The sequence below is a fragment of the Lutra lutra genome, chromosome 1, assembly GCF_902655055.1.
Source record: "Lutra lutra chromosome 1, mLutLut1.2, whole genome shotgun sequence".
Lineage (NCBI taxonomy): Eukaryota > Metazoa > Chordata > Mammalia > Carnivora > Mustelidae > Lutra > Lutra lutra.
Window position 1 is genome coordinate 203,956,538 of NC_062278.1, and position 12,850 is coordinate 203,969,387.

General features: G+C 58.0%; 3 protein-coding genes across 4 annotated transcripts; all 3 read left to right on the forward strand.

The window, feature by feature from the left end:
- Positions 1-1,747: 1,747 nt before the first annotated feature.
- On the forward strand, positions 1,748-4,751 carry HYAL1 (hyaluronidase 1). Of its 2 annotated transcripts, none has more exons than XM_047693495.1 (4): positions 1,748-2,337; positions 2,809-3,732; positions 4,086-4,175; positions 4,364-4,751. In XM_047693495.1, exons 2-4 carry the CDS (start codon positions 2,833-2,835, stop codon positions 4,676-4,678), a joined length of 1,305 nt encoding a protein of 434 aa, XP_047549451.1. In that variant the 5' UTR covers positions 1,748-2,337; positions 2,809-2,832; the 3' UTR covers positions 4,679-4,751. The 2 variants fall into 2 exon arrangements, with proteins under 2 accessions (XP_047549451.1, XP_047549448.1); XM_047693492.1 differs by having other exon boundaries at positions 1,748-2,311.
- A 1,916-nt stretch (positions 4,752-6,667) lies between these two features.
- Positions 6,668-12,226, forward strand: HYAL3 (hyaluronidase 3). The gene is given in 5 exon segments (XM_047693499.1): positions 6,668-7,043; positions 10,225-11,003; positions 11,005-11,136; positions 11,549-11,638; positions 11,755-12,226. Coding segments are annotated over 4 exon segments (1,248 nt in total). The 5' UTR covers positions 6,668-7,043; positions 10,225-10,241; the 3' UTR covers positions 12,019-12,226.
- Positions 8,032-9,504, forward strand: NAA80 (N-alpha-acetyltransferase 80, NatH catalytic subunit). The gene is given in 7 exon segments (XM_053447785.1): positions 8,032-8,440; positions 8,521-8,567; positions 8,569-8,595; positions 8,597-8,698; positions 8,700-8,747; positions 8,750-9,193; positions 9,195-9,504. Coding segments are annotated over 7 exon segments (975 nt in total). The 5' UTR covers positions 8,032-8,247; the 3' UTR covers positions 9,309-9,504.
- Positions 12,227-12,850: the final 624 nt, after the last annotated feature.

Consider the following 12,850-nt stretch of genomic DNA (forward strand, 5'->3'; position numbering starts at 1 on the left):
CCAGCTCTCATGGCCATGGTGGGGAGAAGTCTGCTGGACAGAAGATGAAGGTGTTGGTCTATAAGGTCATGAGATGATGGAGCCAGCAAAAAGAGGGCAAGGAAGAAGCTGTGACTTACTGCCCTCGTTGCCCTCACACCTCTGACTTCCCCTACCCAGCTGTGACCCTCAAACACACCAGTGAGCTACCCCACCCACAACTGTAACACCCAGCATCCGTGGCCTTCCCCACCTAGCCAGGACTGCATAGCCAGCAAAGCTGTGGTTTCCCTACATGTGTGACTTTACATGCGTGTTACCTCCCCCAAACACCTGTGACCTGCACTCATCTGGCTGGGACCCTTCCGGGCAAACCTCACATCCCTTTCCAGGAGGACCTGGACAACAGCCTTGTGGAAGGTGCAACTCGGGACAGCCACAGCTGTGGGTGGGATGGGGTAAAGCGGAGTAAGGTGGCTCAGACCTGGGGTGTGCACGTCACCAGAGAGCAGGCAGGGCTGGACCACGAAGCCGGATGGACCCCAGACTCACATGGCACTTGGGCCAATCTGGCCAACGGAGCGCAGCAGGGGTAGTTCTGTCTGCAGGGCTCTAGGGGGAGCATCTGGGGAGCATCTTCCTGCGGTTCCGCCATTGGAGCGTCTCCCTTCGACCAAGGCTGCTGGAGGATGCTGGCCTGACAGTTGGCTGGGTTGTGCCAATTGCAGCACTAGGTTTCTGGGGGCACCTGAAGGTACTGTGAACCCTCAGGGAGAGGGAGTCGGGGCTGCCTTGATGCTCTCCTGTCCCCTCAAGAGTTGCGCCAGACTCTCTGCGCCTAATGGTCATCACTCTGTGGCCCTGATTCCTGAATAAAACAGCAGCCACCACCTCTGTGGTGAGATCCTGTGCTGGGGTCCTCCTCTGGTGCTGTCAACTTCTCCATCCTAGCCTGGGGGATGAAGTGCAGATGGTAGCCGGCTATCACTGACTCACTGGCCACTGTGCTGGCGGGGGAGGGGTATCCCTAGCTCAGGCTCAGACTGGGCCCTAGACTCAGGCAGCACTCTCGCCCAGACCAGGTCCATGAGCCTCCCCTCACCACACCCTGGCAGGCGTACCTGAGCCTGGGCCTGTGCACCTAGCAAGTCTCAGTAATCAGTTTCTGAATCAGCAAACAAGTGAAATCACGAATGAACAAGCATGTGGTCATTGACCTACCCAGGCTCACCCAAACACGGGGTCTCAGTCATGAGACCGTGGACTCTCACACCCAGTTTAGGTACTGGGTCCGCACTTGCACGCGCACACACTACTGGGCCTTGCACAGAGGCCTGGGCCGTAGCTGACCGGGGCTTCACAAAGACACATTCGCTGATCGGCCCCAACGTCCTAGACAGTGCCTTTCAGACTTGTCCCTAAAGCAGAGGGGAGTTAGTCACCCCCCCCACCTAGGGCAAGTGGGTGTAGGGCCTGGGGCTGCAATACTTGCAGGGGCCCAAGAAATGTCTTCACTTTTTTAAGCAGAGGAAAATATATACTCATAATGAACATATAATAATGACTTCAGTCTGGATGGTACCTGTCCTTGTACCAGCACAGTTTAAAATGCATTTTTTAATGTTTTTTTTTTTTAAAGATTTTATTTATTTGACAGATCACAAGTACACAGAGAGGCAGGCAGAGAGAGAGGAAGGGAAGCAGGCTCCCCACTGAGCAGAGAGCCTGGTGCTGGGCTCCATCCCAGGACCCCTGGATCACGACCTGAGCTGAAGGCAGAGGCCCCAACCCACTGAGCCACCCAGATGCCTCTCATTTTTTAATGTTTTGAGGAAGGGGCCCACAAAGGCAAAAGTGCCCAAGGCCCGCAGATGGCATAAGGCAGCCATGCAGAAAAGTGTGCTCCCTCAGGATACAGTACCGAGACTCCCAGACTCTGCTACCACACACAGACCTGCCCAGCGGGGTCTGCCACTCAAGTTTCCACCCCCACCCCAATCCAAAGAAAGCCACAAAGCTGGCCTGGTGTTGACCTTGTGGGCGGGGCTGCTTCCGGCCCAGCCCCACCTCCCACCAAGGCACTCTGTTAGGGGCGCCAAGGCAGCCCTCTGCGGGGCTCAGCCTTCCAACCCACAGCCTGCCCCTCAGCCCGCCCCCAGACTGGGTGGCGTGACCCCCCCCCCCCCTACAAAAGCTCAGAGTTTCCAGCAGCAGCTTCCTCTGGGTCTGGTGCAGCTGGGGCCAGAGTTGAGGAACAGAATCTTGCTGAGCCCTACCCAGGCCCTCCCGCTGGGGTCAGGAAATTTGGAGGATGAGGCCCTTCAGCCCTGAGGTCAGCAGGGACAGGTGGGCAGACTGGTGGGTATACAGGAGGGTTGGGCTGACCTGTCCTTGGTGGCTGAGCATCTCTTCTTCCGATGGCTGGCCAGGATTCCTAGGGGAAGAGACAGGAAATGATCCCCCCCCCGCCCATCAGTCAGGTCAGCCTGGGGACTGAGGGCCTGTCTCTCAGCCGCTCTTCTCAAAACAGAAGTCATGGCTTCTGTGGCTCTTGGGGAAGGGGATTGGTTAGCGTAGGCCAAGGCAAAGCCCATGAGAGACAAGAAGGCAGAGGCCCCACCCTCGAGGCAACTCTGTGTGCCATCCAGTGGCAGCGCTCCCTCTGCATGCCTTTCCTTTGCCCTCTGACCTCCCTGAGCCCTGAGCCAAGGTCAATGTTTACCCAAAGTGGAGCAGGGATGGATTAATAAGCAAGGGGCTTGGCCTGCCTTCTCTAAGCAGGGGTAAGAGAGTTCAGAACCTGCTTTCAGCTTTGCCTCCCCTGACCAGGTTTTCCTAGACCCATCCTCTGCCATGGCAGTCCACCTGCTTCCCACCTACGCCCTCTTCCTGAGCTTGCTCAGCACGGCTAAAGGCTCCAGGAGCCCCATGGTACCCAACCAGCCCTTCACCACCATCTGGAACGCAAACACGCAGTGGTGCCTGGAGAAGTACGGCGTGGACGTGGATGTCAGTGTCTTCGATGTGGTGGCCAACCCGGGGCAGACCTTCCGTGGCCCTGACATGACCATTTTCTACAGCTACCAGCTGGGCACCTACCCCTACTACACGTCTTCCGGGGAGCCTGTGTTTGGTGGCCTGCCCCAGAATGCCAGCCTTGAGACCCACCTGGCCCACTCCTTCCAGGACATCCTGGCTGCCATCCCTGCATCCGACTTTTCAGGGCTGGCGGTCATCGACTGGGAGGCGTGGCGCCCACGCTGGGCCTTCAACTGGGACACCAAGGACATTTACCGGCAGCGCTCCCGGGCACTGGTCCGGGAGCAGCACCCTGACTGGCCAGCTCCTGAGGTGGAGGCAGCAGCACGGAACCAGTTCCAGGAGGCTGCACAGGCCTGGATGGCGGGCACCCTCAGGCTAGGGCAAGCACTGAGGCCTCGTGGCCTCTGGGGTTTCTATGGCTTCCCTGACTGCTATAACTATGACTTTCTAAGCCCCAACTATACTGGCCAGTGCCCACCGGGGGTCAGTGCCCAGAATGACCAGCTGGGGTGGCTGTGGGGCCAGAGCCGTGCCCTCTATCCAGCATCTACATGCCTGCAGAGCTGGAGGGCACGGGGGAAGGGACAGATGTATGTGCGGCATCGCGTAGGTGAGGCATTCCGTATGGCTATGGGTGTTGGGGACCCCAGTCTGCCGGTGCTGCCCTATGCTCAGATCTTCTATGACTGGACGAACCGCTTTCTGCCCCTGGTGAGTCTCCTATGACCCCACCCACCTTGTAGCCTACCTTGTCAGGCATTAGATCCAGTAAGGGAGGCCACACAGCCTTGGGGCACTTTTGTCCATTATGCTCCATTCCTTGAGTTCCTACTGGGTGCCAAGCTCTGTGCTCAGCAATGTTTCAGCCTTCATCACAAAGATGGAGTGCCTGCTGCATGGCACTCACAGGCTAAAGTGACAGGCTTGCCTCTTGCCATGGGAGACCAGGGTGGCCCCCGGTGGGGGTTATGAGTTATTTGTCCCATCCAGTGGTGTTACAGCAATCTGCTGTGGGGGGTGGGGAGGAGGAAAGCATCTCAGAGCTGTGCTGTCCCTTTCCCCAGGATGAGTTGGAGCACAGCCTGGGGGAAAGTGCAGCCCAGGGAGCAGCAGGAGTGGTGCTCTGGGTGAGCTGGGAGAACACAAAAACCAAGGTAAGCTCAGTGAGCCCAGGATGGGGGGTTAGGGTGGGGGCAGGGGTGGAGCTGCCAGGCTGATTGGGAAGACCCTGGCCTGCCCTTTCTATCCCTGCAGTCCTGGCTGGGACAGCAGGCTGGGGGCCTCAATGCCCTAGGTAGGCCCATGCACTATCGTTGTGTGTCCCTGATGCTCTTCCTCCCAGGAATCCTGCCAGGCCATCAAGGAGTACATGGACACCACACTGGGGCCCTTCATCCTCAACGTGACCAGTGGGGCTCTTCTGTGCAGTCAAGCCCTGTGCTCAGGCCATGGCCGCTGTGCCCGGCGCCCCAGCCACCCTGAGGCCCTCCTCATCCTCAACCCCACCAGTTTCTCCATCCAGCTCGCTAGTGGTGGCCAGCCCCTGACCCTACAAGGTGCCCTCTCACTTGAGGATCAGATGCGGATGGCTGTGGAGTTCCAATGTCGCTGCTACCGTGGCTGGAAGGGAGCACGGTGTGAGCAGCAGGGCACATAGTGACTGGTCATACACCAGGATACACACATGGAGCCCCCTGTTTACCTTAAAAATAAATTAGTTATTTTACCAGCAAAAATGGGTTTATTTGGGAACAGGAAAGTAGTGCCATTTGGGACATGCAACCTGTTGCAAAACCATGGGCAAGTCTGGAGAACAAAGAGGAGGAATGCTATTTTATAGAGGAAAGGGGGTAGTTGGAAGGGCCTGTTACAAACAGAAAATCCATTGGAGTAAACTGGGAGTTTGAAGGGTGGTGGCAATGGCTTTTCATTGAGTTATGAGGCTCTTGTTGGCTGGGCTGTTGTCAGGCGATGAGAAAACCTTTCCTCCCATTGCAGGAGTAAAGTAGGCTCCTTCCTGTTGGGTCTGCAAAGGGCTGCAAGGAGTGATATGTCTGAGTTCCCCCTTCTAGCCTCTCGACTCCACTTTATTTTATTTTTAATTAACTTATTTGGCAGAAGGAGAGAAAGAGCAAGCACACAAGCAAGGAGAGCAGCAAAGGGAGAGGGAGAAGCAGGGTCCCCGCTGAGCAAGGAGCCCAGTTCAGGACTCGATCCCAGGACTCTGGGATCATGACTTGAGCCGAAGGCAGACACTTAACTGACTGAGCCACCCAGGCGTCCCTCGACTCCATTTTAAATGTTTTCTTTATTTGATTTCACAGCCTAATGCAGTCTGAGCCTGACCACAGCTTTCTGAAGTACAAGCTATCACACAAGCCATGGTCACAGTCAGGAGTACTCTCAGAGACCATCAACACCACATGCCTGCACCTGCACACGTCTACAGGCCAGGAGAGCTGAAGGGGTTAGAGCCTCCAGCACCCACCCAGCAGGGTCATAAATATCTCCAGAGACACTGAGCCCAGTCTTTAAGCTGTAGCAATCATGACATTGTAGCAAATCATGACAGTGTAGCAAACTGACATTCACTGGGGACCTACTCCTCCCCAAGTCCTGTGTTAAGCATTTTAAGTGGACAAACTCATTCAATCTTAACATGACGTTGTGAGGAAACAGGCACACACTGAAAGGGTAAGCACTTTGCCCAAGGCTGCACAGCCAGAAAAATAGAGAAGCTTAGGTGGAACCCAGGCTGTCTAGCCATAGAGGTAAAGCCCTTTGGCTCCTCCTGTGTGTTGACAGTAACCAGCCCTGCACGCAACCTGAACCTGTTCACAGGTACCAGCCTCGCAAATAAAGCAGACATGATTCTTGCTTCAAGAGCTATTAAGTGCCTAAAACGTACACGCGCTGGGATGCAGAGAGCACAGGAAAGGCTCGTCTCTCTCACTCTGTCCTGATGTCTGTCCAAGGACGGCTGCTTCCGAGGATGGGACCCAAATTTCAGGAGGAAGCTCGGTTTCTACACAGGACCCCTTTACCCCTGGAGGCCAACGGGGTCCGAGACGCGCCTGAGCCTAGGGTGGGACAAGACGAGGCGAGGCGGAAGTAGAGCCAGGTGGAGGACGGGCCCACCCGGCCAAGGCTTTGACTAGATGGATCCGGGCAGGGCATCGGCCGAACGGAATCCGGGAGGACCTAAGCGGTGCCCAGGAGCCAGAGACTAGCTCTGCATTGGGCAGGGCATGTCGAAGAGGAGGTGGAGCCTGCGCTGGGTCACAGCGTTGCTGCGCACGGAGCCGGGAGCTGTGGATTGGCGACGGCAGGAGAGACAGAGGCGGAGCCAGGGCAAAGACCCGACCTGCGTCGGCCCCGTGTTATGACGCGCTGAACCGGGGGCGGAGCCTAAGCGATGACGCGCGGAGGCGGGGTGGGGTCTGGCGGCCTAAGGAAAATCCGGACCAGGTGGGGCGCTGCGGGCCGCGACGGCTGCAGTGCGTCCGCCGCACCACTAGGGGCCAGCGCGGACGGTCGGAAGAATCCAAACCACAGAGCGAGAAACCGGCCAGCGCGGAGCGAGGACGCGGAGCATCCCAGATCTTGCCTTCAACATGTCAGTACCTCCCTCTTCCCACGCGCAGCATGTTCGTCCTCAGTGTCTCCCGTCCGCCCCACGCATGCGGTCCTCAAGTGGCTATGCCGCCCCGCACGCCTTCCCTGCGTCTGTCGTTCCCTCCCAGAGCATGCCGAGCCACACCCACCCAGAGTCCAACTCCCGAAGCAACTGCCCCCGAAAAAGCTCCACGGTTTGTCACCCATTAGGAGGGAGGGGGAAACAGCCACAGGACAGCCTTGCCGCCTCTCCCTGAGAATACAGGAGCCCCGCCCACAGTAGGTGGGGTCGGCACTGAAAGGGTTAAGCCCGCGGGGACGTCTGGGGTTCCAAGCCTGCGGGCGGGTCCTGGGGCTTCCTCCCTCTAGGTCCGGGGCTGCGGCTGCTGAGGAGGTAGCTGATGCAGGTGAGGGGCTTATAGCCCTCTGTGTGATATAGTGTGTGGGGGTGGGGGCTCCGACCTGGGCATGACCAGTGTGGAATTGGCCTCAAGCTCAGGGGACCTTCTTGGGAAGGTGGGGAAGGGGAGCCAGGACGTCCTCTCTGGAGCAGGTGAGTAAAAGCGTGCGGCCTAGCGGATACTCCACCGCCAGAAATCCCCCAGCATAGACCCTCCTGGCAGCAGGGCCTGGGGTCGGATGGGCAAACAATGGGATTTAGGCAAACAATGGGATTTAGGCGCAGGAGGTTTGAGCCCCCAACCTGGTGGCCGTTGGACACCCTTGTGGATTTAGGAAGGAAGCTGTGGTCCTTATCTAGGGTGACAACGAAACTCAGGCCAGGGGGGGAACCAAGCCTGCAAGAGCCACATTGCTGTGGGACTGTGAGCCAGGCCCCTTGCCAGTGTTGTTGGGGCCCCATCTGAAGGGACACTTGCGTCTTTGCCCAAGCAAAGTGTCCTGAGCTGCACAATGTCGGGGAGGGGGCAGTGGACTCTGTGCTGCAGGCAGGGAAGGCAGTTCAGGGAAGGAAATCCGATCCTAATGGGTGGGTGAGTCGTGCCCCAGGATTGCTCAGGTGGCAGGCATGGCCCAAGCAGCCAAAAAGGCTGGGACCAAGAATGTAGGGAAAAGGAAGGGACAGAGAGCTCCTGGGGTTAGCTGTGTTTCCTCCACAGAGAATTCTGAATGGTCTAAAGTAGGGGGTCTTGGTGTCTAGTTTGCATGTTCTGTCTGATGGCCAGCCAGCCATGGTGGTAGGACTAATCCACTGTCCTGGGGAGGACAAAGTTGTAGCCACAACAGGCTGGAGCCAGGACTTTTGGGTGCTGCCCCAGCCTTAGCCTTTAGCCTCCCTCCAGTGTGGGGCAGGACACACTGGATCTGTTTCCTCTGCTGTCCACCTGAGTCAGGTATAGGGGATGGTCTCCAGGTCACCTGTGTCATCAGGTGAGTATAGGGACAAGGTATAGTTTAGTAGTTGCAGGATGCTTGGGTTCCCTAGCACTCTGTCAGCCCCTCCCTGCCCCAACCCTGTCCTCCCTCTTGGTACAGCTAACGTGGCTATTGTCCATAAGAGGAGCACCTTTGTGGTCCGAGGAAATACCACTGTCTGGAAACTGTGCTCTGAATCCCTAGCCTTCCACTGAGCCACCTGCAACCCAGCAGGGTATGACCTTGGCTCCCAGCCTGACTCAGCTGAGCCTAGATCCTACATGTAGGCCAGAGCTCACTCTGAGCCCTGGCTCCCCAAAGCTGACCCCTACCCTAGACCATGCACACCAGATAGAGCTGATCTTGAGTACCAGCCCAGCCGAGCTGACTCTGGATCCTGCATGCCAGCCAGAGTTGACCCTGAGATCCAACCTGGCCGCGCTGACCGAGGATCCTGCACACCAGAGCTGACCCTGAGCCCCAGGCTAGCTGAGCTGACCCCGGGTTCTGCATGCCATCCAGAGATGACCCTCAGTCCTGGCTCCACTGAGCTGACCCCTGGATCCCGCACACCAGCCAGAGGAGAACCCCAGCTCCCAACCTGGCTGAACTGACCCTGGAGCCTGTGCACTGCCGACCCGAGCTCCTGGATGCCTGTGCTGACCTCATCAATGAGCAGTGGCCCCGAAAGCCGAGCCTCCCGCCTGCACTCCCTGGGCCAGTCCTCAGATGCCTTCCCCCCCTCTGCCTGATGCTGCTGAGCCCCCGCCCCACACCCGAGTCACTCCCCATTGTGGTGGTCATGCCCCGCTTATCACGGGTGCTGGACCGGCCCCAGAGCCTCCTGGTGGAGACAGTGGTGGTGGCCCGGGCTCTGAGGGGCCGTGGCTTTGGCCGCCGTCTTATGGAGGGCCTGGAGGTTTTTGCTCAGGCCCGGGGCTTCCGCCGGCTGCACCTCACCACCCACGACCAGCTGCAGTTCTATGCCCACCTGGGCTACCAGCTGGGTGAGCCTGTGCAGGGCCTGGTCTTCACCAGCCGACGGCTGCCTGCCACCCTGCTCAAGGCCTTCCCCAGAGCACCCCCTCCCCGGCCGCCCTACAAGCCTCCTAGTCTAACTGCCCAGACTGCCCCAAGAGCCCCCAAGGGGCCGGCACTGCCACCACCCCCTCCCCTGCCTGAGCCCTTTGACCACCTCACCCCCATCTCCTGCAATGCCCCCTCCACGAAGTCTGCTGGAAACGCAGTACCAAGACCTGAGAGGATGCCCCATATTCTGGATGGAAAAGGACATCTGAGGCTACCCACGGGAAAGCACTGTCCTTCAGGGTCGATGGACTGCTTAGGACAGTACCAGCGTCAGCCCATTGGCCGTAGCTCAGTCCCTAGAACCTGGAAGCTGCTTGTTTCCTGAGCAGCAGCGGGGCTGGGAGAGGCTCCACAGCTGGGGCTCTGAGCTGTCAGTGTGGCTGAATAAAGGCTTCTGATGGGTGCTGCTGTGACAGTGTATTTGTTGACCCACCCCCCCCGTCCCACCCTTATCTTAGATTGCTGTCTCTGTAAGATCCTTGGGATCCACCTTGGCCCTGTGCCCTGGATGAAGGGAAGCCTAACCTTTGCTCCTCCCACTCTGCCAGGCCACTGTGACAAGGTGTCAGTTCCCTTCCACGTCACTCATCACCATTCACTGAGCACCTACTGTGTGTCAGGCCCTAGACTGGGCCCGGGCAACGGGGAACTAGACGGATAGGGCCTTGATCCTGCCACAGGCATACAGTGGCAGGATCTATGTTGGGACGATGGGAACCTAAATACCCTCAGTCCATTTGGAAATCCGGAGGAGGTAATGTCACAGCAGAGATCTGAGTGCTAAGTAGGAATCAAGCCAGGCAAGGGGGAGGGTGTTTCGTGTTCCTGGGGCAGGGAACAAGATGGACAGAGGACAGAAGGGGACTGGTGAGAACTGTGAGCAGGCAAGGTGTCAGAGGGCACAGTGGTCCCATGACAAAGAGGGAGAGCATGGGAGGGGAGCTGCCCAGGCCAATGCATGGCGTGGCTGGTTTGAGGGGGCTAGAGGACTACAGGGGGGCCATGTTTTCCCCATCCCCTCATCCTTGTGGGGAATAGGTGGGGGAGTGTTCCTAGCTTTCTAGGCTATGTGGAAGGTATGGCCATGGAATCGGACTCTAAGCTCACAGCTCCTCTCTCCTGCAGGTTTCCATCCCTGGGGCATGATCATGCTGCTGGGCCTGGCCCTAGCGCTCGGAGTGGCCCTGTGCCTAGGGTTTGGCCAGCCTCTGGTGTGGGCTCCTGAACGCCCCTTCTCTGTGCTGTGGAACATACCCTCAGCACACTGTAAGACGCGCTTCGGCGTGCACCTGCCACTAGAGGCCCTGGGCATCACAGCCAATCATGGCCAGCGTTTTCATGGCCAGAACATCACCATCTTCTACAAGAACCAGCTGGGCCTCTATCCCTACCTTGGGCCCGGGGGCACAGCTCACAATGGGGGCATCCCCCAGGTTGTCCCTCTTGACCGCCACCTGGCACGGGCTGCCTACCAGATCCATCGCAGCCTAGGACGTGGCTTCGCTGGCCTGGCAGTGCTAGACTGGGAGGAATGGAGCCCACTCTGGGCTGGAAACTGGGGCCGCCGCCGAGCCTATCAGGCAGCCTCATGGGCTTGGGCACAGCGGGTATTCCCTGACCTGAGCCCCCAGGAGCAGCTCCATGAGGCCCGTGCTGGCTTTGAGCAGGCAGCCCGTGCCCTGATGGAGGACACACTGCGGCTGGGCCAAGCCCTGCAACCCCATGGGCTCTGGGGTTTCTACCGCTTCCCAGCCTGTAGCAATGGCTGGCATGGTATCGCTTCCAATTACACAGGACACTGCCACCCAGCTGCCCTCGCCCGCAACACCCAACTTCATTGGCTCTGGGCTGCCTCCAGTGCCCTCTTCCCTAGCATCTACCTCCCACCCAGGCTGCCACCCATTCTACCACCAGGCATTTGTCCGAAACCGTCTAGAGGAGGCCTTCCGTGTGGCCTCTGTTGGACACCCACATCCTCTGCCTGTTCTGGCCTATGCCCGCCTCACACACCGGAGCTCTGGGAGGTTCCTGTCTCGGGTGAGTAAAAGCTGAGATCTAGGGGTCTGAGTGGGGAGGCATGAGTGGGGAGGCAAAGCCCTGTCCTAGGAATGACTGAAGAGAAGACCTTGCCCCAGGGGAATTTGATGGGGAGGCTCTGATCTAGTTCTTCCTGGGAGGTCCCATCCTGGAGCATCTGAAAAGGAAGTTTGGCTCTGCCTTGGAATATCTTGAGGGGGAAGGCAAGCCCAGCCTTTGGAGCCCTCATCTGAGGAGAGACATCTTCTGAGCGGAGGACCTGAGAAGCCACTTAGAGGCTCAGTGCCAAGGAATCTTACTCTAGATGTGAAATCAGATCATGGCGATGAGCCAGAAAAGTTTCTCAAAGGTGGAAGTAGGCCCAGTTGGATCCGGCCAGCTCAGCCCTGGCTTAGCTGTTCTTTGCCTCCAGGATGACCTTGTGCAGACCATTGGTGTGAGCGCAGCACTCGGGGCAGCCGGCGTGGTGCTCTGGGGGGACCTGAGCTTCTCCAGCTCTGAGGTGAACATTGTCCCTCCAACCTGCCATGCAGCCCATGCTAGAGTCCCAGGGTTGGGGAAAGGACCATGTCAGAGCCACGGAGCAGGACCACTGATACATCATTCCCCTCTCTTCAGGAGGAGTGCTGGCATCTCCATGACTACCTAGTGGGCACCCTGGGCCCCTATGTAATCAACGTGACCAGGGCAGCCATAGCCTGCAGTCACCAGCGGTGCCATGGCCATGGGCGCTGTGCCTGGCAAGATGGAGGACAGCTGGAAGCCTTTCTACACCTGCAGCCAGATGGCGGCCCTGGACCCTGGGAGTCCTTTGGCTGCCGTTGTTACCTGGGCTGGGCTGGCCCTACCTGCCAGGAGCCCAGGCCTGAAGAAGCAGCATAAAGCCAGAAGTTATCTGTTCCTGTGTCTCTTGTCCCTGCTGCCATATGTCTCTTGTCCCTGTCCCACACTTGTTCTATTCAGTTTATACTCAGTCCTCCCATACACACCCCCCACTTCCCATGGAACCCCTGGGAAGTGGAAGGGGCCAGAAAAAAATGGTTTACAACATTTTACCTTATTATTTTGCTTGCACCATTTCAAAACCAAAGGTCCTTCTGAGATCACTGGATCCCTTCTGATAAGAAAGCAGCCCAAGTCAGCGTTTCAGATGGTTAGGGTTGCCAGCCCAGAGCTCTGTTCCAACTCCTCACCAAGTCCATGGAAAGGTCATAGGAGACCCATCCAGGGACGGGTAGGCTCCAAGATCTCGGCTAAGGTCTGTAAGTGCTAAGCTGTTGTCTTTCCTCTGCTTCATCATAAAGTCACTTTTTCTTTCACTGCCTAAGGTTTGACTGTTTACTCGGTTCTACCAAGCCCCACGCTCTTCCTGTGGCGAACGTCCAGCCTCAAGTGCCAAGAAATGCCAGTCCTGCCTGCCGTGGTAGGGGGCTCCAAGGCCGCAGCTTCAGAGTTAATGACTGTGCTGGGAAGCACATGGACACGGGAGGAGGGGGTGGGTGTCCGCAGGGCATTGTGGGTGCATAGTTCAGCGAGAGCTTCGTGGGCTTTTGGGTCTCGGGAGTACACTACAATTCCCGAGATGCTCTGTGCCCAGCCGGCCGGCCGTCATCTGCGCGCACAGCCCCCTGGGACTAGTAGTTTCAGCCGCGTGGATGTGGGCCTGAACCCAATGGCCAAGAACTCGCATTCCCGGCCACCCGTTTAGCAGGGC

What these genes read in the sequence shown, in the direction of transcription:
- HYAL1 (XM_047693492.1), top strand. Translation starts at nt 2,291, where the DNA reads ATGAGGCCCTTCAGCCCTGAG. An exon ending in CGAACCGCTTTCTGCCCCTG is followed by an intron (nt 3,733 to 4,085) that starts GTGAGTCTCCTA and finishes CCCTTTCCCCAG; the next exon opens with GATGAGTTGGAGCACAGCCT. An exon ending in GGGAGAACACAAAAACCAAG is followed by an intron (nt 4,176 to 4,363) that starts GTAAGCTCAGTG and finishes TCTTCCTCCCAG; the next exon opens with GAATCCTGCCAGGCCATCAA.